This window comes from Bicyclus anynana, chromosome 14, assembly GCF_947172395.1.
Source record: "Bicyclus anynana chromosome 14, ilBicAnyn1.1, whole genome shotgun sequence".
In the NCBI taxonomy this organism is placed as follows: Eukaryota; Metazoa; Arthropoda; class Insecta; order Lepidoptera; family Nymphalidae; genus Bicyclus; species Bicyclus anynana.
Genome location: NC_069096.1, coordinates 375,940 through 401,321, shown reverse-complemented (window position 1 = coordinate 401,321; position 25,382 = coordinate 375,940). Strand labels below are relative to the sequence as shown.

At 41.6% G+C, this 25,382-nt stretch overlaps 1 protein-coding gene across 5 annotated transcripts in view; it reads right to left on the bottom strand.

Annotated features, from left to right (window-relative positions):
• The window catches only part of LOC112053886 (titin), a 76,124-nt gene that overhangs the window by 2,527 nt on the left and 48,215 nt on the right, over positions 1–25,382 (bottom strand). For 3 of the 5 annotated variants that reach the window (XM_052885372.1, XM_024093482.2, XM_024093479.2), the window contains 7 exons: positions 11,312–11,410; positions 9,409–9,484; positions 9,261–9,329; positions 6,000–6,092; positions 5,755–5,848; positions 3,734–3,872; positions 62–213 (listed from right to left, as the gene is read on the bottom strand). In XM_052885372.1, the coding sequence (XP_052741332.1) occupies positions 62–213; positions 3,734–3,872; positions 5,755–5,848; positions 6,000–6,092; positions 9,261–9,329; positions 9,409–9,484; positions 11,312–11,410 (722 nt within the window). The other 2 variants (XM_024093484.2, XM_052885373.1) reach the window with 2 other exon arrangements.

Sequence of the window (25,382 nt, the reverse complement as noted above, 5' to 3'; positions counted from 1 at the left end):
ATTTACTATCAGCAAGTCTGATGGGGAATTGTTAAATGTAAAAGATAAGTGTGTGACTCACTCGGCAACTTTGAAGGCGAGCGTGAAGTTGTGTCGGCGTCTGTCCGGCGAGAGCGCCGCGTAGTCGAAGGCGTCGGGCAGGAAGTGGTGCAGCAGCGCGCAGAACGCCAGCCCGTCCGCCCAGCTCGTCGAGAAGTTCTCCAGCTTCACATTCTGCACACAACACGCGGTCAGCACACAACACACGCCTCGCAACACGACAGCGCTCGGGCTAGACGTGCCACCATTCTGACAGACTCCCAGACATCAATAGCTTGATACAAAGATTGTAAACAGTGACCCCGTTCTACAAATGTGTAACCTCTCTAACATACTCTCAAATTAACAAATCTACAGAGTTTCCAGAACAAACTCAATATGAGTCGTGGACAAACTAAAAATTTTAGTTATTGTAACTCGGTATCTATGACTTATAAATGTGTAGTAAGGTGGACAGGACTAGCGCATTTGTATGAGTTAAGTGCATCGACGAATCACAAATCCACTTGTCTATACAGTTTAGAGCCAAAAAAGAGCCAAACTTTGTCCGTAAAAAGAAATATCTAAAAAACATACATTTGCTACCTACTGATGTAGACCGATAACCTACCATGAAGTTAGATATTCTATGTATTTGGTTCATATGCTAACATAATGTTCAGGATTGAACAAATCCTCAATAAATAAAGAAGATTGAAAAAACCTGCATGAGCAAGACTATTAAAAGAGCGACGAACTATCGGTATTCTTGTTTAAATAGACCCGCATATTGAATTTTTCCTATTTGTCGTCGAATATTTAAAACTGGATCCAAACCTCTGTTGTTTTTTTACGAGTAAGAATGTCTGTCGAGTATATTGAATTGAAATAATTGAACTAGTAGAATTGAAGTGATGTTGGTTTGTCTACTTGTCTGTGATGTTACTGCCTTGCAGGTTTAGTTACAGAACCTATATTACCTAACTAGACAGTTAAATCATTATTTACAGGAATCTTTCGTAGGGTTAGTTACACCATTCATAACCCCAAAACGCCTGAACGGATTTGATAAAATTTTGAAATAGCACATAGACTACTTTCATCCCGACACTCCCACAGAAGGCCGATGAAATCATCCTGTACAATTAGTTTTAATTAGATCAGAATATTAAATTATTATGATTAAATGATTAAATTCTAAAATAGATCAGAATAATAATAATTAAATGAATTATCACATAATAACAATCACCAAACAATGTCACGTATTTACAAACACATTTGACAAAGATATTCAATCTTGGCAAAATTTTGGCTAACATAGCCTTTGGAAAGAAAACACAAATCATGCACTGTACACAAAACACATTATACCCAAAAAAAAACGAATGTGTTTTAACCACACGACTGAAGTAAAACTTTTTTAGTTCTCCTTCTCGACGTTCGTTCGCTTCGCCCGATTACATCTTTCGTAACGCATTCACCAGCTTACTGCCCAAGTCAAGCGAGCGTAAAGAAGTTTTACTTCACAAAACATGTTAATTATGGTAATTTGTTCAGGTTCATGTTCCATACGACTCCTTGAAATTTTAAAAAGGTAATCCTTAAGCACGTCAAATAGTTAGTTCTTTATAAAACACCTACTCGTCACTGATCATAGTGAGATTGTGTTTGAGAATGACAGTTTAATATACATTTTAGTCCCGTTAGACAATGCAGCCCTTGACGTCAAACTCTGATGCAATCCGTGATAATGAAATTGTGCAAACTTCTCTTCTTCCGCTAATGATCAATTATGCTCTATGACTATGCGAATTAATCAGTGGCGGAAGAACATTAGATAATATTAACGATATTTTATTTATTGCATCAAAGTTTGATAGCGTATCCTCGAATGTAAGCTTTTAAAAGTAAACTCGTCACTGATAAAACCTAAAAACATGAGAAATTTAATATCACCACATCTACATACACATATAATAGATATACTTAAATGATGTCTATATACATGCTACCGAACAAATGCTGCATAATCGGACGCTAAATCCAGTGACGAGTTTTCAAAAACTTTCATCCTTAGAGCTGTAAACCAAAGTAATACAATTTGGTCATAAAATAAAATACATAATATAAATACAGCGTGTGTGTATGTACCGTTGCGCATATATACAGGGTGTAGCGGGTAATAAAGCGTCAAATAAGCGTGAAGTGTGAGTGCCCGCGGCGTGGCGGCGAGCTATCGTGCGCGGGCGCATGCTACGCGGTCGACACGCCCTCGCGCGGCCGGACGTCCGCCGCCGCCTTCATAACTAATGCACATTTTAGTTTATCTCTTTTGAAATTAAATTATAGAATACTACTTTTTTTACTTGTTGTTATGTATATGATACTCCTGATGGTAAGAGATATTGTAGCTCACAATAATGCTTTAAAAGTGTCTCTTGATTTGAAGATGCTTAGATAACCACAAGAAAATGGAAGCTGGAAGAGATTATACAGATCTTTGCAGTGCGTATTCGTTATCGGGAACCAAGGAGCTTAGAAAGCTCCCAAAGGATATCGACTTCGTAGCGGTGCAGTGGCATTTCTACGAGGAACTGGTGAACGGAAAATATTTGACATAAGTTTTTGAGGGACTTATTTGTGGTGCTATAATTATAGGGATTAAATGTATAAGTACAAGTTATATAATCGAATTTTTTATTTAGCACGAGAAATGTGATAGATTGAATCGCTACAACAAAATGTGCATTTGCTACTGTCCACCAACCAGACAACCCCAATGCGTTTTCTATATCTTAAATCAATTTACTAATGACTTGAGTGTATTGGTGATTAAGTTCGTAAGTAATTGATGTGTTTCCGGTCACCATTTTAAGCTCAGTGGTACCAAAAAATTAAATCAATTCACGTAACTGCATATCTTAAATGATCTTTTTGATCGAATTTCACCGATATATATCTACATAAACTCGTAGCGACATACAAAATGCCATTATTTTAGAAACAACAAGCCAAAACAATTTTTATCTATCTATTTCGGTGATTATTATTGGAATTGGAGAAAACATTGGCTTTCACACTGCTAAATACAAAATTACTGTATGATATTGCAAAATTGGCATCATAACATTAATATCGTGAGTAAATTGAGAATGTTGATCTGTGAGAATCAACTCTTACTGTTTTATCTGAAACGATAGTGTTTCGATATGCAGTTAAATGTATTGGCTTTTTTTATGAGAGGTATTTTGTTATATTCGCATGGGGTGTCAGGGTGGTTGCGGGTGGCGGGGGGCGGAGTGTAGGGTCGTATCTGTCCCGCACGGCGCCGCTCGGCTCGGCGCTCAACCGTGTCCTCAGTCGATACATTTACGTGACGAGCACAGAGATGTCTCCGTCAGGTACCTACGCATTGCTGATACCAACGTTATCAACTAATATGCTGAAATTGGAGCTCAACTGGTATTCATTTGCTGTGAAATATTTATAATCTATCAATTTATATAAGCTCGAAAAAGGACACCCTATATGTATTTGCGTGAAATAGAGCAAGAAACAAACTTATTAACTGATATTGGTGTCTTGGACAATAAGCCCTTGGTTGACTTCAATAAACGTCATCAGTCTAACTAAAACTGTTAACTGTGCCGTCAAGTATAAATGTATCTTCGTCACAGAAGAGCGACGAGCCGGGAGCGGCGGCGAGCTGTACCTCGTAATCCCGTGTCTTGTCGCGACACCACTGCAGCAAGCGCTCTTTTATAGTGACGGCGCTGGCTTGCAGCGCGGGGTCCGTGAACTTGAAGTAAGGCTGCGACGGAGAGCCCGGGCTCTGCGGGCTCTTGGGCGAGCTACAACCGGGGCGAGGGTTAATGCTGCTCACTCTGTCACTGCGCACGGCGACCGCGCCATGGCGACGCTTCGCTGCTCGATTGTTTCCCGAAATCTCAAACTGGTGACAATGTCTTGCCGCAGTATCACTTTGCCACGACGAAAAACTTTGTCAGTTCAATGGATATACTTATCTATCTGAGCTATCGATAATTGTAGATATTAAGCCTTTAGACAAAAAAATGCAGATTGTGTATTTACTATAATATCGTCTCCATTCTTCCATCTACATAATTTAATCTTCTTTAAGGCAATTAGGTAACGAAAGATAATCTTAAAAATGTAAAAGTTAAACATGCGTGCGATGTGACAATTAGTTTTTAATCTAGGTACACGAAAAATACTGTGGAAATATCTGCAGTAGAAGCCAGAAACGGAAATCTCCTATAAGCCTCTAAATAAAGTTGGAAATCTTTGGGTCGTAAATGTTATTCAGCTCGTATAAGGCAGCAAGACGTTGTCACCAGACCGCCGCCGCGTGCAGCGTGCGCGGGTCACACTCAGGTGACGCACGAGGTCGGTGCACACTCGCCACTCAAGGTGCTACGCGGTGCAGTTACGCTGAGGCATGTTATGCGATGACGCGAGCCGGCGCCGCCGGCGGACGGTGTGTGGGTGTCGAGTATTCTGGTATGAGTGCTAAGAACGCACGGAGCCTTGTTAATGGTAAATCTATCAAACAATCAACATTTAAGTCTTCGATTATGTTTTGAGAGTGTGAACGGAAAACTTTAATATTTTTCTAAAAGTTTTCTTACGTTTTTTTTGTACAGCCTATAGTAGTAAGTATCAAGAACAGAATTTCTAAACGAATATGCCTCATTATAATATCAGTCTTGTTCCCCCAAAGCTGGGAGAATGTTGACTTTATTGCAAAGGGGGAATAAATAATTGAGGTTGATGTATATTTTTATTGAATTGTAATTTTAGGGATGTTATGCAATCAATCAATCATTTTAGAGATCAAATGCTATTTTTGTAAGCTCCGTAGGTGCTTAGGAAAGCGAATGCTATGATGCTTCTAGAATATCTATAAAGAAGCCACTAATATGACTAATATAATATACATGTTACGTTAAATTATATGTTTACCTAATTCTCATTCGTATCCAGAGCTATAGCTGTCAAAATAAATATGCTGCATTAAATAAACTATGTACTATGAAGCGAAGAAATATATTAACATAAATTTGAATGTATTTGAGAAAATAAAATATGAAACGATTGGTGCTAAGTAACAGTACCGTAATACAATACAGGCTGAATCACATTTTAGGAAATTCTATTACTTATTAGATATTCCTTACGATATTTTCGTCTATCGATGCTTCGTAGTTACAATTCGTGAAAGTAAATCATGTCAGGCCCTCGTGAGCTAGCGTTGTAAGAAGTTCCTATAACGTGAGTGTCCAGAGCTTCCCTGTTTTATAAAAGCTGAGAGTTTGTCAGCCATGTTTCTAAAATAGGTAGGTACGAAAGACAACTATAGAGTTTGGACCTTGGCACCTTTGAGAGGTTACAAGCTTCCAGACTCTCAACCATCCAACTTTTTATAAAGCGTATTTTTAATATTTTGTACAAGATATCATGCGTAATTTTGTCCTTAATCGCCAGACATTTGGCTTCAAGGCAATCCTTCCTTAGACATTCCAAAGTTTTATCTTCAACAGTGTTCTTTAAAATCTTTCAGCTTTTATATAATGAGAAAGGTCTGTCCGTGGTCTATCCATACAGCCTCTATCAGTGGAATCATATTGTCAGAACTTGCAGTACTGTAGCAGTTCTGTATGTTTGTGTGGATGTTACGCAGAGACGCAGTGAGACGCTGCGGACGGCACTCACTTGGGAGAGTTAGTAGAGTTTTGCTTTTCGAGCTGACGGAATTTGGCGAACGGCGAAACTGGTTTCGGCGCCGGCCTGGTCATGCTCTCGATCACTGGAAACAAAAACAACAGAATATAAATTTGTACAAGCCAATAGCCAAGTGAAGATATAAACAATGTAAGTTATTATTTTGACATTCTAATATTAAGAAATTTTTAGTTATGTTTGTAAACGGGTTAACAAATTATTCCGTAAAAATTTACCTTTAGTATTTTTGATGGTGGTGCTACTGCTAATGGTGTTCTCGGTCGAGTTCCTCCTCACGCTCGATGTTACAGTCGTCATTTCCTCTTCCTCTGCAAACGAAAGCACACGTGAGTGGAGTTGGCGGCGCGCGCGACACTTGCCAAACAACAGCGAGACCGTACACGGTATATACTTAAGCTATTAGTCAAAATAACACGGTTACGGGATTCGGTGAAATGAGACGTAGATATGTTACAGCAATGTATGTACATCGACGTGAGGGGGTCCGCGGGGCGCGGGGCGCGGGGCGGGGACATGCGGCGACACAAGCAGGCAGCCCACACACACACGACTCACGCGCGGCTCGCTCGCTCCTAACTAGTGGAATGTGCGCTACGCGAGCGCCGACACCAGGTCCTCGAACGCGTCGTCGGCGTTGCTCTCGTCCAGGAACTGCAGCTCCGACACCGACGGCATGGTGCGGCTGCGGCCCAGCGCGAACTGCGTCTGCGCGCGCGGCGAGCGGCGCGCGGCGGCGGGCGGCTGCCCGGAGAAGTACGCCTCCACCGAGCGCTGCTTGTCGGGCAGCTCCTCGTGCGCGATCCCTCCCTCGAACAGCTTGGGCACGGCCAGCAGGTGCATGGACTTGGTGCGCGCCACCACTCTCCGCGGCGAGGAGGCCTGCGGCCCGAAGTCGCCGAGCCGGTGCCAGGAGCCCGAGCGCGCCAGCGCCGCGCCGGGGCTCGAGCCGCGGCTGCCGAGCGACTCGCCGGAGAGCAGCGACTCGCGGGACGCGGCGAGCGGGCTGCGCGGGGCCACCGCGTGTTCGTGCGGCGGGCGGGGCGGTGAGGTGGCGTGCGAGGGGGGCGGGCCGGGGCGGGCGGGGTGCGGGGCCGGCGGCCGTACCTGAGTCCACGCCGCCTCGCGTCTCTTCCTCTCGATCTGCGAGATGACGTCGTGCCGGGGGGAGAGCTTCGGGGGAGCCCCGTCGGTGGCGCGCGTGCGTACGCCGGACGTGATGGTGGCGGCGCCGCGCACCGGCCCGCGCATGACGCGCGTCACCACGCTGCCGTGTTCGGTCGGCGCGCCCGAGTCGTAGGGGGCGGCCGGCGCGTGCCCGTTGTGCAGCTCGGCGGGGAGCTTCGGGCGGGCGGGGCTCGCGGGCGCGACGCGCTTCGTCGGCGAGGGGACGCAGTCGTAGCTCTTGTGTTCGTTCATGACGACGTCCGGCAGGTAGTCGACCTTGTGCGCCTTCGCCTTCTCGATGTCGGGCGTCTGCTGGAGGGGCACGAACGTGGACGTGACGTTCTGCGGCGTGTAGTCCACCACGGTGTAGGCGGGCGGCGGCGGCGGCTTGCGCGCAGGGATCTCTCGCCCGTCGTCGGCCGAGTTGCAGCGAGACTTTTCCCGGACCCGCCGCTCGTAAAACTCGATTTGCAGCTGCTGCGCGTCCACTTTCGGCGGGAATCGCTCAGGGCTCGGGAGGGGCTTCACTTCGCCGAGTCTCTTGACCAGCTCCGGCGCCGCGAGAGCGTTCTGGCTCGGTATGGGTTTTATCGCATAGTTAGTCTGCGGGCGCACGTGAGTCGGCGGCGTGGGCTGCCGCGGGCCGTGCGCGGGCGGGGCCCGCTGCGGCTCCCCCGCGGTGTAATCGAATTTAGCGAGCGGAGCGATCCTGTCGCCGGCGGGTGGCGCGGGGGCGAGGGGCGCGTGCGGCGAGGGGCTGAGTGCGTTTATGACGAGCGGGTGGTCGGTAGACGGAGACACTGGAATGCTGGAAGATGGTGGACTCCATATGTTCGGGGGTGCCGTGGTGGGGGAGATTATCTTCGTGGGTGGCTTGAATGCGGACATAGGTGCGTGAGAAAATTGATTTACCGGTATGGGTTTTGCGACGAACGGTTTAGCTATCTGTTTGATCGGTGAGACCGGCGGCTGCGAAAAAGGCGGATGAATGAGCTGAGGCGGCGGCGGGGGCGGCGCGGCGGCCGGAGTCCGCGGCGGGTTGCGCCGCTGCGCCGCCCACGGCGGTCTCACCGTCTCGGGGGTGATGTCGGCCAAGAACTTCCGGGGCCTCGGGGCCGACGTCTGCGAGTTGACGTTTGCGTTTTGCCAAAACCGTTTGGCCGAGGAGGCGCCCGCGGACGTTCCGTTCTGCTGACGATCTCGATTCTCGAAGTTGTTTTTGATGTTACCGAACCTGCTGCTCCAATTGGTCCGCTCGACCGCCGGGCCGCGGGCGGGGTCTTCATTTTTCTGCATGAAAGCTAAAAACTTTCTGTCGTTTTCGGTCTGCGGCTGAAACTGAGGAACTCTCGGCGCGCGCGGCGCCTCGTTCTCCTCGTCGGTGTCGTCGTCCAGCTTGTACCCGCCCAGCGGCCGGCCGATGTCTATCGTGTTCGCGCGCTTCATGCGGCTGCGTTTGCTGCTGTTGAACCGATTCAGAGATTTGGAGAGGTCGTCGGCTGCCGCCTGCGGCGCAGCGAAGTTGTACCCCGGCGGCGGCGGCTTGTAGTACGACGCTCGCCGCGGAGCCTCCTCGGTCTTCTGTTTGACGAGCGTCGGCCGCTCCGCCGGAGCTCGCCTCGCGGGCGGAGGCGGCTCCTCGTGTGCTCTGGAATTGAATTTGTCAGCGATGGCCGCTATGCTGCTCTTGGCGTCCGAGTGCCAGCGCTCAGCGCCGCTTTTGGGATGGTCGAGCGCCGCGTCCGCTATCGAGTGTCTGAAGAATTCCGGCTTGCGGGCCGAGGGCGCACGCCGCTCGACGACGCACGCGTCCCTGTGTATCTTGGGTGCCTCGTAGGTGATCTCGTGCGGCGTCGGCGCCGCTCGCCGGTGGGTCTCGACGGGCGCGTGATAGGCGCCGGGTCCGTCCACGCTCGGCTTGCGCTCCGGGGTGGACGGCTCGTCGGAGGAGGCGGGCGGCGTGAGCGCGTCGGGCAGCAGCTGGCCGCGGTCCACGGCGCGGCGCGCCTCCTCCAGCTCCTCGCGCGTGACGCCCACGGTGTGGCGGGCGGCGCGGCTGCGGCGGCGCGGCCGGCGCTTGCAGCCGTCGAGCCGGTCGGCGGCGTCCAGCGCGTCCTCCAAGCGGTCGGCCAGCGCCAGCAGCGCGCGCGCCTGCGGGTGGTCGGCGGGCGGCGCCAGCGCCAGGCGCAGGCGGCGCAGCGAGCGGCGCACGTCGGCCACCACGTCGTGCGAGGCGGCGCCCAGGCCGGCCAGCAGGCGCGAGCCGCCGCCGTGCAGCAGGCCCTGCAGCAGGGGGAGGAGGAGGGACTCACCGCGCTCGGCCGGCTCGTCGGCGCGCTCGTCGGCCGCCGCCAGCGCCGCCGTCACCGCGCTCGCGCACGCTGCAACAGAGGGTGGGTTAGCGCGGGCACCACACAACACACACCACACAACTGCACACTGCACACTGCACCGCCTCACCTTCCTGCTCGGCCATGAGTGTGCGCAGGCGCGCGCGCAGCCGCCGCCGCTGCTCGTAGTCCGCGCACTCGTCCAACTGGAACACGACACGGTATTCAACATTGAGAACGATATTCTGGCTTGATCTTTAAAAAGATTCGACGTAAAGAATGGAAACTAAGTACCAAGTCAGTACAAACCACTACCAAGTGAAATAAGACATCATAAAAATGTAGCGAACGGCTCTCTGCATAACTCATTGAAAACACTTTACCTTCATTCATCATCTTTAAGGAAATCAATTAGTGAATTATTTGTACAAACACTAGATGCTATTAAAACACTTCACTTGCTCTTATGTAAATGGATGTCGAAAACCAATATTTGTCGTAGGTATTGTTTCTGCACGTTCCGTCGATTGAAGCGGTGGGTATCCAGTCTATGTTGACAAACTTGTGATAATTAGTCAAAGAGAGAATGCCACACGATGTCAGAGATGCAACAAAAAAATATAAAAACTTCAAAAATATTGCTAATTTCCAGATGTATTCCCGTTTCCTGCCACATTTAAGCACTTTCAAAATAAGAGCGAATTATTCTTATCTTCACGCTCCAAATCTAGTACTTAATTTTCATGGGGCAAATTATTTAAGTCAAAGTATTATTTTAGGCAAAGTATCAATTAATAAAATAAATGCCTCATTAATCAATTGCTTAAAAAAAAACGTTAAATTGAAACGCCTTCTCTTCGACTACACGAGCTGCGTACCAACTGCGGCGGTGTAGTCAAGAGAGATTAAGTTGAAATCGTATGTTTTGTTGTTAACTTTTACTTCAATAAACAGTGACCAAACATAAATATGCTTATCATTGTTTACATTCCGTTGCCAAAGTGTCCTTCGTCTTGTGTTTCATAGGTAAAAAACGCTTTTCAAGAAAGTATAAAACAAATCTTGATATGAGATGGTTAGTTGGTTTTACTTTCTAGAAATGTAGCAGATTTCTCATAGCACAATAGGAGGAATTAAAAACATACTATAATAGTATACAATTAGTAATAATAAGCATCACAGTACTCTTTGTTGTGACAAAGCACATTCAAAATAAGTGACATTGTACAGTTACAACACACGCGCCACGCGGAAGCGAACACCGGAAGCGAGAGCCGATGGCGGATCTTTGTTCAGTTGGCGCTCCTGATGCCGACACCACGCTTTGTCACGAGTCACGGCTTGTCGCGTATGCATGGACTACTGTTGCAGCAATTATTGCTTGACAATAAGTATCAATCTGGAGTGGAGTTGAACAATTTCCATCAAATTTGGCAATTGTTTCAAACTGATCCATATTGTTCAATGTCGTCGACACGGATTGACAAATGTGCAGTAGGGTGAAAATTTCGAGTTTCTATTCTTTCGTAGGTGTAGCTATACCTTGCTCCCGTAAGGCGTTGTTACTGAAATAATCTTTTAAACCTATAATTATTTATTCGAATGATCTTTTACAGGGCCAGACCACGTCATATTTAACTTTTGAATGTTGCCTAAAATTGGGCAATTCCTATTGACCATGTAAACGCACCTTTAGACTTTCTAGTCACACATTACGCGCTGTATTTGTACTCGACAAGCAAATTTTAATAACCCGTGTTGCGAAGTAGAAGAAAGTAGAGTTTACTAATCTCTCTGGACAATCATACCTAACGCATCAGCTATACTATGCTGCTTACGCTGCCGCGATGTCCACAATGCTCTGCTCGTGCAAAAAATCGCGACGTCCTTTGAATCCCGTTCAGAGCGGCAATATAGGATTCGGTGGGCAGGACGAGCGGCACACGTCTCTACCTACTTCCCCCGACAGCGTGCAGCGTATGGCTGACGTGTCAGTCGACTGCTAGAACAGCTGCTGCAGCAGCAACACTCACAAGCTTGCGCAGCACGCGCTCGTCCCAGCACTGCTCGATGTCAAATTCCTCGATGTGGCGGCTGCTGGTGGTTTTTCCGCCGCTGGTCTGGACCGTCTCCTACAACAATAAATGTCTAGTATTAGTATAAGTCTAATCGATCTGTTTATATATACAAAGTACAAAAGGAGGAGAGAGATGCCTTAATTAAGGCCACCAGTACCTTACCTACAACCCATGACATATTTCGAGAAGAGAAATAGACTAAATGTCAATAAAAAATAGTGCCAGTCCCATATCATTCGTCTCAATTCAACGAAAGATAGCAATATTTCCGGTTGCGTTGCCATTTGACATTTGACATTTGTATATTTCTCTTTACGAGATTATGGTGTGAAGACAAAATGACATATTATCGACCAACAGCGTCGAAGCAGAATCTTCCGTCTAATTGCAAAAAAAGAGCATTATCTCCGGTTCGGCCGCTCATTTATCATTTTGTCTTCAAGAGCTTTGAGGCTCATCTCATGGATCACATATTGAGCCTACTTATGAACACTTACACCCTCCCTCGAGGCCTTTAAGGCCTTCAAGCCTTTGCCTGTAATTACACATGGAACAAACATGGTGGTGCCTTGAGGCAATTCAAGTTTTGCCTATTGAGATATGGATAGAGAAGTAAACAGCGCATGGATACATACATAGTAATAAGGACAGAAGTAATGCGAATTACTTTAAAAGAAGTGTATAAAAAGAACGAAATTCTATCACGGTTGTGTGTTGAAAAGTATCAGTTAGTGAGTCATCAAAGTGAAATGGAGTAGAAATAGCTCCGTCAGCGGCAGCGCGGTCAGCCTCGCCCCGACGAGGTTCAACGTCGTGTTACTCGCGCTAATATTAACTGCTGAATGTTTGTCAAGGACTCGCATTCTTTTGTTTTAACTCTGTTATTTTTTTAAAGAATGTTTGCCATACCATGACAATATCGTCTAGCAGGCGGGGATCGAACCACGACCACTCGGAAGCCAGTCCCTTTACCGCGGAGCTATAGAGGCTTTACATTGAGTGATAGTAACTCGTCGGCGCATAGTGTTCCAAAGAGGACGTCAGTGGTCTTTTGCATCATCCCATCAAACATGTAGTTGACTTCAGGGCACAAAGACAGTGAACCGTGCTTGGGTATCCGCGTAATGTATATCAACAAACATCATCTTTGTTGATATGAAAAAATCACGTTTTAATCAAATTATTCGTATTTTTTTATATAAAAAGTAACTTGACTATGCTTGTTCGGAAATTATACTTATGGGACTCACAGAACTTTTGATTACCTACCTGTTAATACTTGTATGTAGGTAATGTTTTTTCGACTATTTAATTAAATTTTATGCTCGCTAATTACGAGCAGCATTTACAGAGAGAGATCAATGATTCACGTCTTGTTCGAAAGTGCCGTGTTGACATTATTTATGTAAGTATATACAAAAAGTGAATTCGACAAGAAGCCAATTGCCTTAACAAGAAGTGGGCACATTAAAGCATTGTCTCAGAGACGATCTGATGACATTAATTACATCTTTTGATTACACATAATTATCACCAACTAAAGGAATAGTAAACTACGACGGCTATAAGAATGTGTGAACAGGAACACACTATTTGTTACATAAAAAAGTTATTGAAACAACAACTTATCATACCCACAGAAAACATATGTACAAACATACCTAAGCGGAATTGCTGTCTTAAATTGTACACAGAAATAGATCCGAAAGATAAATTTTCAAATCATCTAAAACTAATATTATGTAGCTAGTTATAACGATTTTTAGGGAGCGAGATCTATGCAAAAAAAAAACCGCAAGACATAGCACAGCTAGTTGTATACTCGTATAAACATTTAATGTCTGAGTAATAAAACGGAAATTTCGTTACATAAACTTATCAAAACAGTGATGTAATGGAGAAAATAGCAGCATTTAGGCCAAGATTAAGAGGAAAATTGTGTTAAACGAACACTAGAGCACTCTTTTGATTGTCTGCGTGGGTGGAATATTCGTAACAAACCGTAAAGACGCCGCTCGCTCCAGGCCTTGGCGTGAACTACTATGATATTATTGTGGTATCTAGTTGTAAATTTTTATTAGCTTCGTATTAATTCATGAAAATAAACGTGTTCTTGGCTGCCTAAAAGATAAATCCACTTCCCGCAGGCCTGATTTTGTAAGCGGCGTTTTCATTGTGGCATTCGGAATATTCCAATGAAAAGTTTTGCAATAATTCGAATGAAAATATTTGTCTGTGGCTGAAAAGTTTCTTAGGATTTTAGAAAATTTCTTGGAATTTCACACTAACCCAGAAAACAAAGATTTTGGAAGTCAATATGATAGCAGTCGGTGACGGACATTTGAGTGAAAACGAAGTGTTAACAGATCCACTGGCATGAAAATATAGGGATACCATGTTACTGAAGAGATACTTTGACCTTCAATAAAAGCCTTGAACAAGCTAGGCTAGCTAGGCACCACGCAAGAAATTAGAAAATACATAGTTAACCATTTAGAAAACTTTGAATGAGTCACGCTCTCCAAATAGTTCAGACGAAGGGCGGCCGTTAGCGTGGTGCGAGCTACCGACAGCGACGAGACGCATTTCTCCGAAAGTACGAAAACAAATCAACTGCGATGTGTTTCGTCCTGGTATCAATGGATGCAGACTCAGGCAGACAGACAGTCTTTGTTCGCATACAAATCAGTAGCTGAGCTGCCACGCGGAATCCTCCACATATGTGCACTTATACAGATCATATTCTCGTAGGAATAAAATAATAGCGTTTCCATACAAGTAGATCCCGTTCCATGGCAATATCAGGATCATGTTTTTAATAGGCCAAAGTATATTTGTTGTTACTGCACACCGTCACTACTTGCTGGATTTTGCTAAAATTTGGAATGGGTAAATTACACCCTGGATTAGTACCATCATCATCATCATTATATCAGTCGACGGACGTCCACTGCAGGACACATGCTCTTTGTAGGGCATATTCCTCTTCCTTCCAAACATCACAATCCTAAATCTCCTGCATCCAGGAATTCGTTGGACACGTTTTTCACGATTTGTTAAAAAGAGAGAAGTCGCAGGCTCTAGACTAGATTATTCGGGTCAATGGCGAGAGACCATAGTCATGTTTATGATTATGTGAAAAGATGATTTCAATAACAACAAGTGAGTAGGTATGAAGACCAACCGCGACGCGAGGCATTTCTCCGGAGCGGCGAGTGGCGGCGACAAAAACACAACGGCCGCGATACATCCCGCCTTGGTATTCGATATGGGCAAGTCGCGTGCCAGGAATACCAAGGCTTGCTTGTTTTTTCCGTCAATTTGGCGAAAGAGTTTCCATTTATATATAAAAGAAAATCGATGAGGTGAAATCGATTATTGCAAATGGTAGAATGATAAATTTTTATTTACAGGTAAGTATAGGTAAATTGTTTTATCTGACACCTCATCAATGCTCTGTAGGTACTGCTTATGAGCTTAGAGTATAATACTCTAAAGCTAAGTCTATGAGGCGAAAGATGAAAGAAAATAATTCTTTTTTCTTGCAGATGACACAAGTACAGATTTGTCAGCAAAAAAAATCATATAATAGGCATAACCTCTATACAAAATTTTAGCCGTTTAGGAGGTAACTCGTACAAGAAATTAGGTTCTCCTTTTCAGAATACGGCGAGGTCTTTTTCTGACTTTACATTAATTCGGTGGTGAACCTTACTTGTACTAAATCACAGTATCAAATTAATGATAAACGTCCTAGTCAGTTTAAATCTTTTCATTACGTCTGAGCTCAATTATAATGATGATGTCATGCTTTTAAGAAAACCTTTATCTCAATTAGTTAAGCCCAAAAAAATATATATTGAAACGAGTTTCTGTTAAAATATTATAACGGCCACTCGAAAGTATAGACCAATAGTCAGTTTGTCTGACTGTTGGACAAGTAGGTATACGAAAACCACATGCAGAAGTTGCGATTTCAAAACAGTAAGTCAGATGTTTATATAGTAACACCCTTCCAATTAAACTTTTAAAAGAACTAGCAGAAGTCCGCAATTCGTTCGCGTGGAAACCCTGCACCTATGATATTTTTACTATACTACACGTATAAACATTATTTTTGAATCACTATCGATGAAACCTGTAATAATATCCTCTGCGTAGTTTAAATTATCTATGGGTAGAAACGCGAGAAACGACCTGGTTTTTTATTAAGGCCCACTACACGTATTTAAAGATACCATGAAGCACCAGTCCAGAGAGTTTACCAAAACAAATGAGTCCAAAAGAGATGGGTTTATCTGGTTTATTCTAAGAGTTCCTATGGCCACCTTCAAAGTTTATTCCTTCGTCAGACTATCTCTATGGTACTATTAATTGCGTCATCACCGTGTAAGTGTCTTTCCAATCTTGCTTCCAAGATTTGACCTACACTCTATGATAGGTCAACTTCAATAATAGTAAAAACAGCTCACGGATAAGAAGCGGAAATAAAGAGCATCTAGGTTGGTCGGTTCCTCGCATAAGATCAGTGGGGCACATTTTTGGCAGGTCACCGCGAGACCCGCCGCCCCCGAAATAGACGCACAATGCTCCCCCGGCCCAGCTCCCCCTCCCCTCACCACCAGTGCTGGCTGTTAGATCATCGGCCGATGCACAAGTGCGCTCCGACTTCAAGAGAACGCGATTTATTGCCCGTCCGAATGATAAACAGAAATGTCTTAATACAGACAGACATGCTGTTTCCGACAGATCGTATATCATCTTCATCGAGGTGAGGCCATGGTGATGATAGTTGATAGCTTTTCTATAGTTATAACCAATGGACTGCGCAGATGGGAAAATCATCGCTTCATGGAACAAAACACATTTTTTATAATATAAGCCATTTTTTATACAGTCAGGACAGATAGATACTTAGTTTCTGCGGTATTTGTAAAAACAGAATTCACGCGAACGAAGTCGCGGCCGTCCGTAACTATTGGCATTTTATTATATATATACTAAAATAATAATAAAACATTAATCCAAAATAACGAAATAGGTTATGATAACGTGCAATTTTGCTATCTGGACAGCGCGTAATTTGCTATCAGGTAGCACCAAAACATCGAGTAGATTTAGTACCTAATCTACCTAATATAATGATTAGGATGATAAGTGTGAATTGCAGATAAGTGTATTTTTATATTTTACAGTTGACGAAAAAGCATTTGACCCACTGGGAGTTACGTGGAAAACCATTGGCCAGCATCGACTAACATTTTGCGATACACTCGCTAATTCTTTCTACAATCCGTTGCCCGGTGACTGTCAACTAGGAATGATCGATAGTCGAAAAACATCCACGTTGACATCAATGTCATGATCGAAAGCTGAACATCGATGTTCGACATTTATCACAAACCAAGCATCGATTTTGGCTAACATCGATAGTTTTAGCACTGAAAATAATCAACAACACTATAAAATGTATTAATTACAGGTTCATTTATTAATTAATAAACTTCATATTTGTAATTGCGATCATAAAATACGTATTTTTTTCGTACGTTTTTTTTTTTTTTTTTTATTCTTTACAAGTTAGCCCTTGACTACAATCTCACCTGATGGTAAGTGATGATGCAGTCTAAGATGGAAGCGGGCTAACTTGTTAGGAGGAGGATGAAAATCCACACCCCTTTCGGTTTCTACACGGCATCGTACCGGAACGCTAAATCGCTTGGCGGTAAGTCTTTGCCGGTAGGTGAGAGTACGTTGAGTTTTTCGTATGTTGATCGTGCGTGAGGCCGTGAGTAACATCGATGATCGATTATCAATTCTGTTACATCGATGTTACGATATTTTTCGTATAGCAACATCGATGTTTTTCCTTTCAACATCGATGTTTTTCCTTTCAACATCGATGATCATCGAGCATCCCTACAGTCAACCTGAGGCGCGGATGTTACCCTCACGTGCCTGTGATACAACGCCGGCAACATACTCCGCAGTCAGAAGAGCAGTGAGCTTGGAACAAACGGTTATTCGGCGACAAACAGTTCGGGCAAATAACGGAAAATGTCATTGGTCATAAAAGTTTTATAGGTCTACAAAAGAGATTTCAATCTTTTATGTCGTCGTTGAGTAGTTCACTTCCTTATTATAAAATGTTAGTAAATATTTTGAAACAAATGTACTCCTTGCGATGGTAGACAAAAGTACATATTTATTTCTTTGAAAAATCGCCAGCGTTGCCAACATTTCATTACAAGCTATTGTTATAATATATAAATTACAGATTTTTCTTCTAAAAGTAAAACTCCACTAGAGCGATAAAAACCGAGTTCTTTTAGTTTTTCCGTTTTAATGTCCCTTACAATAAAATGACGGATGCGGATAACATTATAATGACAATAGATAGTTGACTCTTTACTGATATTGTAATAACACATTACTATTGTATTATGCTAAACCGCTTTCGAAGATGATGATACAACATTGTTATTGTCTAATCTGTCTTGAACATATTTAGTTACTCACTTTTATCCTCGGGGGTTAATTCCACACAGGTTATTTATTATGTCTCTATCCCACAATTGAGAACATTATTCCAGGATATATTATCTGCCACGTTTTTCCAATCACTTATTACATTATTTAGGTTTATTTGCCATCATATGCAGGCAATTCAATAATAGGAAGAACAAGTAATTCAGAAGACGGCTAGATTAGGCAGTGAATTATTTGACACCTGCATTAGAGGTAGTGAATTAGGTGACACGTGGATTAGGTCCAGTGAATTAAGTGACAGGTGGATCAAATCGTTGCACAGGGTGCCTACGGGAGGGCCTGGCGTGTAGCCAGGTGTGTCGCAGGGATACTACGCATTTTATAACAATACATGGTAGACTGATGTTTTATGTAAATGTGAAATATGGTATTAGTAACATCACACATGTTCACTTCTAATTTTGGGAGTTGCAAGGATTTAAGTTATACTTAGTATTTTGTTTGTCTATTTGTTGTGCGTTTCTACACAACAAATTAGAGTAGTAGAGTAGGTACTAATGCGTTGAGAGCCGTCTTATAGCGAATCGGGAGGAGCTAAAGTTACTTTGGAAGACCCAATCGGTATTTTCTACATCGGTAATTTCTGATATTATTCGCTCATCATAAAGCGTAATCCTAGATTTAAATGGATATAGAACAAAATCAACATTAGAAAATGGCGTCTGCATAATTCATGTTTTTCTTACATTAGGCCGGATATAATCACAGCACACGCGTCGCTCGACCGCTGCTAATGATAACGGTCATGCTGCGCGCGCGCACGCGACAACATGCGGCTGTTGGATCACAGTAAATATATGTTCATTTATTTATCATAAAACAACAAAATGTGTTCTATATTTCGATATTTTCATCCGATTGCATGTATTGTGACATGAGCAGACTGATAAGACTGCTGCAAGATGCGAAGTTAACAACGTCTGAGGCGCACGGTAGGGTAGATCTACTTGCTTGCGAAATACAAAGTCATACCTCAGTTAATTAACAGTTTCAGGTTACCACCTGTCACGAAAAATCAAATCTCAGGCTGAAAGAAACACTACGTTTGAAGTAGGTGAAGTTAAAGTGTAACACTATTTAAACCTAAAACGTTTTAATTCAAATATTTGTTTGATTAGTTATTTGTACGTAACTTCCTGTAAGTAATTTATTTTTATGAAAAAAAAAATGGGTACAAGTAGGTACATAGACAAGATGAATCAATGAAGGCGGAAGGAAGCAAAAATGTTGTTGCTTGTTCCAGCTGAAATGGTTTACACTTTCAAATCTATTACGGATGCCGGTGCTACAGAAAAAGAAGTGTACGGAGTCATCGTTATATACTTTGTAAGGATAATTACAAAGTTCAAACACAAACTTGGTTATTAGAAATAGGTTACCTTATACACCGTTAACTACACACCCAAAGAACGTTAACCCAATCGTTCAATATGCTAGAAACAGGTACTTACCTAAGTTTGTTTAAAGATTTCTAACTTCTCACGGGCCCTTTGTACGCGGTAGGTACCTATATACAGTTGAACTAATTCCTTAGGACAATGTTTGCTTTTTCACTCTAGATTCGGAAAGCGCTTTGTGAACAAATATTATATGAAAATAGGTAGGTGTAGGTACTCGCTTTTGGAATTCTATTCCAAAATATATTTCCCTTTTATGTTTTATTCTTCTTGAGTCTTAAAGAATAATTGAAATACTAGGAATTTGAAATACTAATTCTTCAAAGCAGGTACACATAAAACACACATTAGAAATATTTACGCAACCAATATGGATGGTACTGTTTACTATTTGCGATTTATGAACAACGCAAAAGGACATCTGCGCAAAAAAAAAATTAGGTATTATTTATCAATCAATAATAACTTAACGGCGCAAACCACGAGGAATCTATTTTAGAAGTCTTTGTTTACTCTACTACGCACCGCGCCGTTTGGGGGAAGCTCAACCTTGGCCTTTTTGGAGCAAAAGCGTGCATGTCCAAATCGGGAGATGTGTTGGGATGCTGCGAGGGAGCACCGGGGTCGTTAGCTCGTCTTGGCGGCGCACCAAACGTTCGGTAGGTACTTGCGGTAAATAGCATGCCGACGTACTCCTATGCTATGTACCAACTATTAGGTATAACTGAAAAGCTTAAGCGTTCTCTTCTCTAATTTCTGAATACGAATTCAAAAGTTCTTCTTGCTATCATCGCAACCAAAAAAAATTAAAGTATGTGACAAAAGTTTGATTAAAGTAAACTATTAAGAAAAAAATTAAAGTTGTACATATATCATCATCATCATATCAGCCGATGGACGTCCACTGCAGGACATAGGCCTTTTGTAGGGACTTCCAAACATCAAGTTACTGACCACCTGCATCCAGCGAATCCCTGCGACTTGCTTGATGTCGTCAGTCCACTTGGTGTTGGCAGTACATATATGTGTAGTTGTTATTAATTAAATAAATGCAGTGTGTTACCTACAATAAAAAATAAAATGTATCTAAATAATGTAGGTGCACCATGGTAAGGGATGATTTTGTGTCAACTAGAAAATTCCTTAATTCGGACGTGATAAGTATATGCTGGAATCAGACTATGATTGGAACTATTTTAAGAAAGAAAAAAAGAAACTATAAGCGCTTGTTATTTAAACAAGAACACATCAAACTTCATACCCTTTCATCAAATCTTCTGTTCTTTTCTGCAACGTGGTTGATGCAGAAAAGTGAAAACAGATAAAGAGAAAAAGAAAAAGAGTTGCTTCTTTACGAGTATCATACAATATAGCCACACCTTTTACAAAATGTAGTATATAAATGCAGTAAGCATAGTTCAGAGCTAGAAGCGACAGCGTGCGGTTCTACGTCACGTGCGTATTTCTGTCCGCACTCGACGAGACAAAAGCCGATGATTTGCTGCTCTTTGCAGTTGCGTCACTGTTCGGAGAATTCGTAGAATTAGGAACAAAAGTTGGCCAGACACAACAAAGTGACTTGCAAACTACTCGAGAAGAAAGTGCTTTTTTCTTTTCTGAAGTTGGAATTTATGTCATGATTTCAAATCACATTCTTTACATTACCACAAAGAAAAGGAAAACAAAAAAAGGTTTCCCTTTACCAGAGGCATTGCTGGCATAGGGGTAAGTTGATAATATTGATGGGGAAGAGAGAGAGAATGGAGAATGAGAGCTAGGTAGAGTCGAGAGCATTCAGCTTTACAGTAATCGTAGCGCTATACCTCTACGACGATTGTAATATCATTCTTCATAAATTTTCTATTTCCTCCAACTTCAAGTGGTGCAAAACACCAGCTCTCGTGGTAATTCAGCGGCAGACGTACAAGCAGCGAGCAATCGACCTAGTTGCTCGTATATTTAGCACAATATCGAAGTATAATTAGACGGAAGTGAAGTGAACGCCCTGCTGTGAGCTTTCGTGATTTATCTACACTTTACGTTATACCTACTGCTACATAAAGTCCAAACTTTTGGCCTTCTGGTCCATGTATTTACTAAGATATCGAAGCAAAATCTAACTACGAGTAATATTGTAAAAGCCAAAACGGTTGTATAGATCTGGATCTTTGGCTAAGACATACTCTATACTACAAAGTACATAATGGTACAATACTATCTATTTTAACATTTCCTCAGAAACAGTATATCTAGTGCGGATGAAATCAGACCACAATAGTTATTAAATAAAATGGGTGCTGAAGTAAGAAATTTTGGCTTTTTGGATTAGAAAAAAATGGATAACGGAATCAAAAGGGGTCTCAGATTGTTGCTTACAGATCAAATTTTCAAGAAGACAGCAATGTATAATGCCGATATTGATGGTAAACGCATCAGATGTCAAAATAAACCAGCAAGTCACGGAGAATATAAACATAAGATGACGTCAATTCCGGCGCGTGTTGATACTCGTGTACGATTTTACAACATTTTGGCATGAGAGAGGATGACCCATGAGATTTATCTATATCTCACATATTGCCGATAGACGGTTTCACCCGTGCTGTTCTCGTTCCCGTGGAAATACGGACATACAATATAGGTTATGACGCTCACATCACGGTAGATCCAGAGATTAGCCCCTGGAACCTCACAAATATTACCTTTTAATATTAAATATTAAAGCATAGATGAAGTGTATATTTGGCATCTTTAGATAAAACAAGGATATTTTATGAGCTTTTCACATATATTATGAAGTGGTTGATTCGTTTATTGAAGGTATTCATAGTCAGAGGTCAAGGTGGTATCTATTAAACAATTCGGACCAAAATCAAAAACACCCACTTTGGAAAACTTAAAGTTATTGTTTAGATTTTTTTAAATTATTGTTTTAATTTTTGCAATATCAAAAATTTTCAGAAGTCCCTAACATTCATGTAAATTTTCAGCTTCTTAAGAATGTATGTTTTCTTTTTTATTTTGTCCTAGAGTAAGTAAAACTTTCTATGTTTGTATTTGTATTGCCATTTCCATATCGCACGATCGTCGTCCATCACATAACTTCAGAATAACTTAAAAAAGTTAATGCAATGTTAATGTTTGGTGCTTTCTCTTTAACTTTTAAATGACTTCCAAATATGTAATGATCGACTGTAGTTACGTACATATTAACGAGAGCTGGTTTATTGATAAAAACGTTTATGCATAATGAATTTTTCGTACGATTCTCTGACCAAGTGTGGTGTATTCGCTATAAAATAAAAACGATCATACGAACTCTTCGAGATAGTGTCACACTATCATACGAGTATATACATACGAAATTCGTTTAATAAAAAATGGATACAAGACGCTTTATGTTTGGAACTTGATGTCATTCTGACGCAGAAAAGATAATTTCTTGTCTGAAAGAAAAGTTCAGCATTTCATATCCCGACCCAGGACTGGAATTCAGGAGCTCGTGATCACATGGGTTCGCCACTGCACCAACGATTGTTATGTTAATTGTATACAGGATGCTGGAAAGTATTTTCCATAACTCTGAGGTTATATTCTTTACCAAGAATTAATCAATCATGTTCAAAGAACGTGTGTTCTAAAATTAATATTTTCGGAGTAAATAATATTTCTTTTGTAGATCTTAAAATGTGTCCCTTTTACGCATCCTTATAATTATGACGTAGCCAAATTTAAAATTTAAGGATTAATAAAAGCTTGTGTAGTCGTAGTAGTAATAGGATAGTCGAAAATATTTGAATTATTTTGTATGAAAACATAATTTTTTTTTATTTTTTAGGTATAAAAATATTAGTTCTGCAGTTCGGCTCCTGTAAGTAGACTCGTCAACACTTTGAAGTTTTGGGAAATACTACCGAGCACCCTGTATATTATGTATTTGTTTGTGTCACATAGCGGCTTGCGGCGCGCGGCCGCAACAACATCCGACCGCGGCGATCGCTTACAGTTACACATATATACAGTTACACATATACAATAAACATAATAAATGGTTTTATAACCGACTGAAATAACATCCCGACATTGTCTAGTAGCCATTTATTAACTAGGTATATAAACTACTGGTCGCCAGTTATATTCATGGCAAACTTTCAAAAAACACATACCTATGTAAATATCAAACTTTAAGGGGCTCTCTCTGAGGGTTGAAAGCTAGTGACGTCAGGATGTGTGTTAAGGCCACCGTCACACCATTGTTTAATGTTTTTACTTGATTTTTGTAATTTTTCATCTTTTGGCGTATCAAAATGTTTTATTATGCCAAGGAAATATAAAAAAAACGCTTAATACTTGAACGTTGACCGTTTCGATCGTTTAGTTTTCTCAAGGGTGTCTGAACCCTTGAAAAAACTTCAACTCCAAACTCCATTGCCTACGAAATACCATCATGGGCTGACCAGCTCACAGCCTTTTTACAATAGGGGAGGCCTAAGAAGGTCATAAACTAGTATTTTTTCTGTATCTAAATTAGAACATGTCACACTGTGATCAAAGATGTCATGGTTAAGACTTTCTGTCATCGAGTGACAGTCCGGCGCGCAACCTTGTGTCACACACATCTGTCAACAAGCAATTAACAAGAATCAAACACTTAAAAAAATGCGAATTATTTCAAATGCGAACATTTTTCCGCTCTAAGACTTGCTCTTATTTCTACCTAATTAGTATCTAGTTACTCATATTATAACTAATTGGTATTTATTATCTAACGGATGCCCGCAATTTTCTCCGCGTGGTTTCTTTTTAAACCGAGACGTGAAAAAGAGAGGTTTTATAAGTTTGGCGTATTTGGCATTTTCTTCTAGAGTATTGCTAAGCGTTTTTTTTATTATGATGGAAAGAATTACCAACATAAAAGTCGTTTTTGCTCTCAAAATGCATGTGCCTATCATTCAATGCGGATTTATTATCAAGATTTTGAACAAAACTTGTATAATTTTCAATTTATTTATATTTTTAAGGTTAATAAATCTGTTAGACGTAGTTTATAATATTATTTTTTGTGTGGTATCATTGTTTAAGATCCTAACATAAACATAAATTAGGATATCTTTAAAGATTATTTCAATAGGTAAGTAGATAATTTGCAATTTTAACCGATTTCCAAAAAGGAGGAGGCTCTACGTTCGGCTGTATGTATGTATTTTAATTTTCAGGTAGCTCATAGGTAAGATGTTATTTTATGCTTTTTAGTTTAGGTAGGTATTTTTTGTGTTGGAAGTCGGTTGATTTTTTTTTATTAAAACTTTTAATTAGTAAAAATAACTTCCTCAATTTAATGTCATGCAGGAATGAATATATTGGCACTAATCAAAATTGATTAATCAGTCCCGAAAATAGAATACACAGGTGTATAGAAACGAAATAAATCAATTGACATATTGGCATTATTCAATTTCATTACATATGTATTTTAAAAATTCGATACCCAACTATTGAAAAATCACTTCAAATAACGAAAACATATTCTAGTAATTGAAAATACAACCAACTTCGAAATACACTAAAAAATTTCGAGCGTTTCCTCAATGTATCTAGGATCTTATGTTCAAACCCTGATCCTCAGGGCGATAGGACAACCTTTCAAACTAAAAACGAATTTTCCAAATCGACGTCCAGGGTCTTTGTGTGATCGGGGAATATTCTGTTTCCAGAATATAATAAGGGGAATAGTCGGTCAAAAATGTGACATTACGCTTCAGGCAATCTGGCTTAACAAAGCAATGTTATAAAAAAAATATCGTCGCTCTATCAGAATCTAGATGGTACACCTACATATTAAAAAATGAAAATGCGTAACGTCACGCAAACTTGTAATGAAATTAACAAAAAGCTTCATAAATGTCAGTTTAGGAAACAAAAAAACTTTACTCTCGAATTGGTTTTTTTGTAAAAGCATTATTTATCACAAAACCGTGTTTTATTTTATTTGGTATTCAAACATAATCAAATAAATTATTACTATTTGCTGTCAACAGTCGCAGTGGTTTCGCTTAAAAACGGACATTTTATAAGTTTTT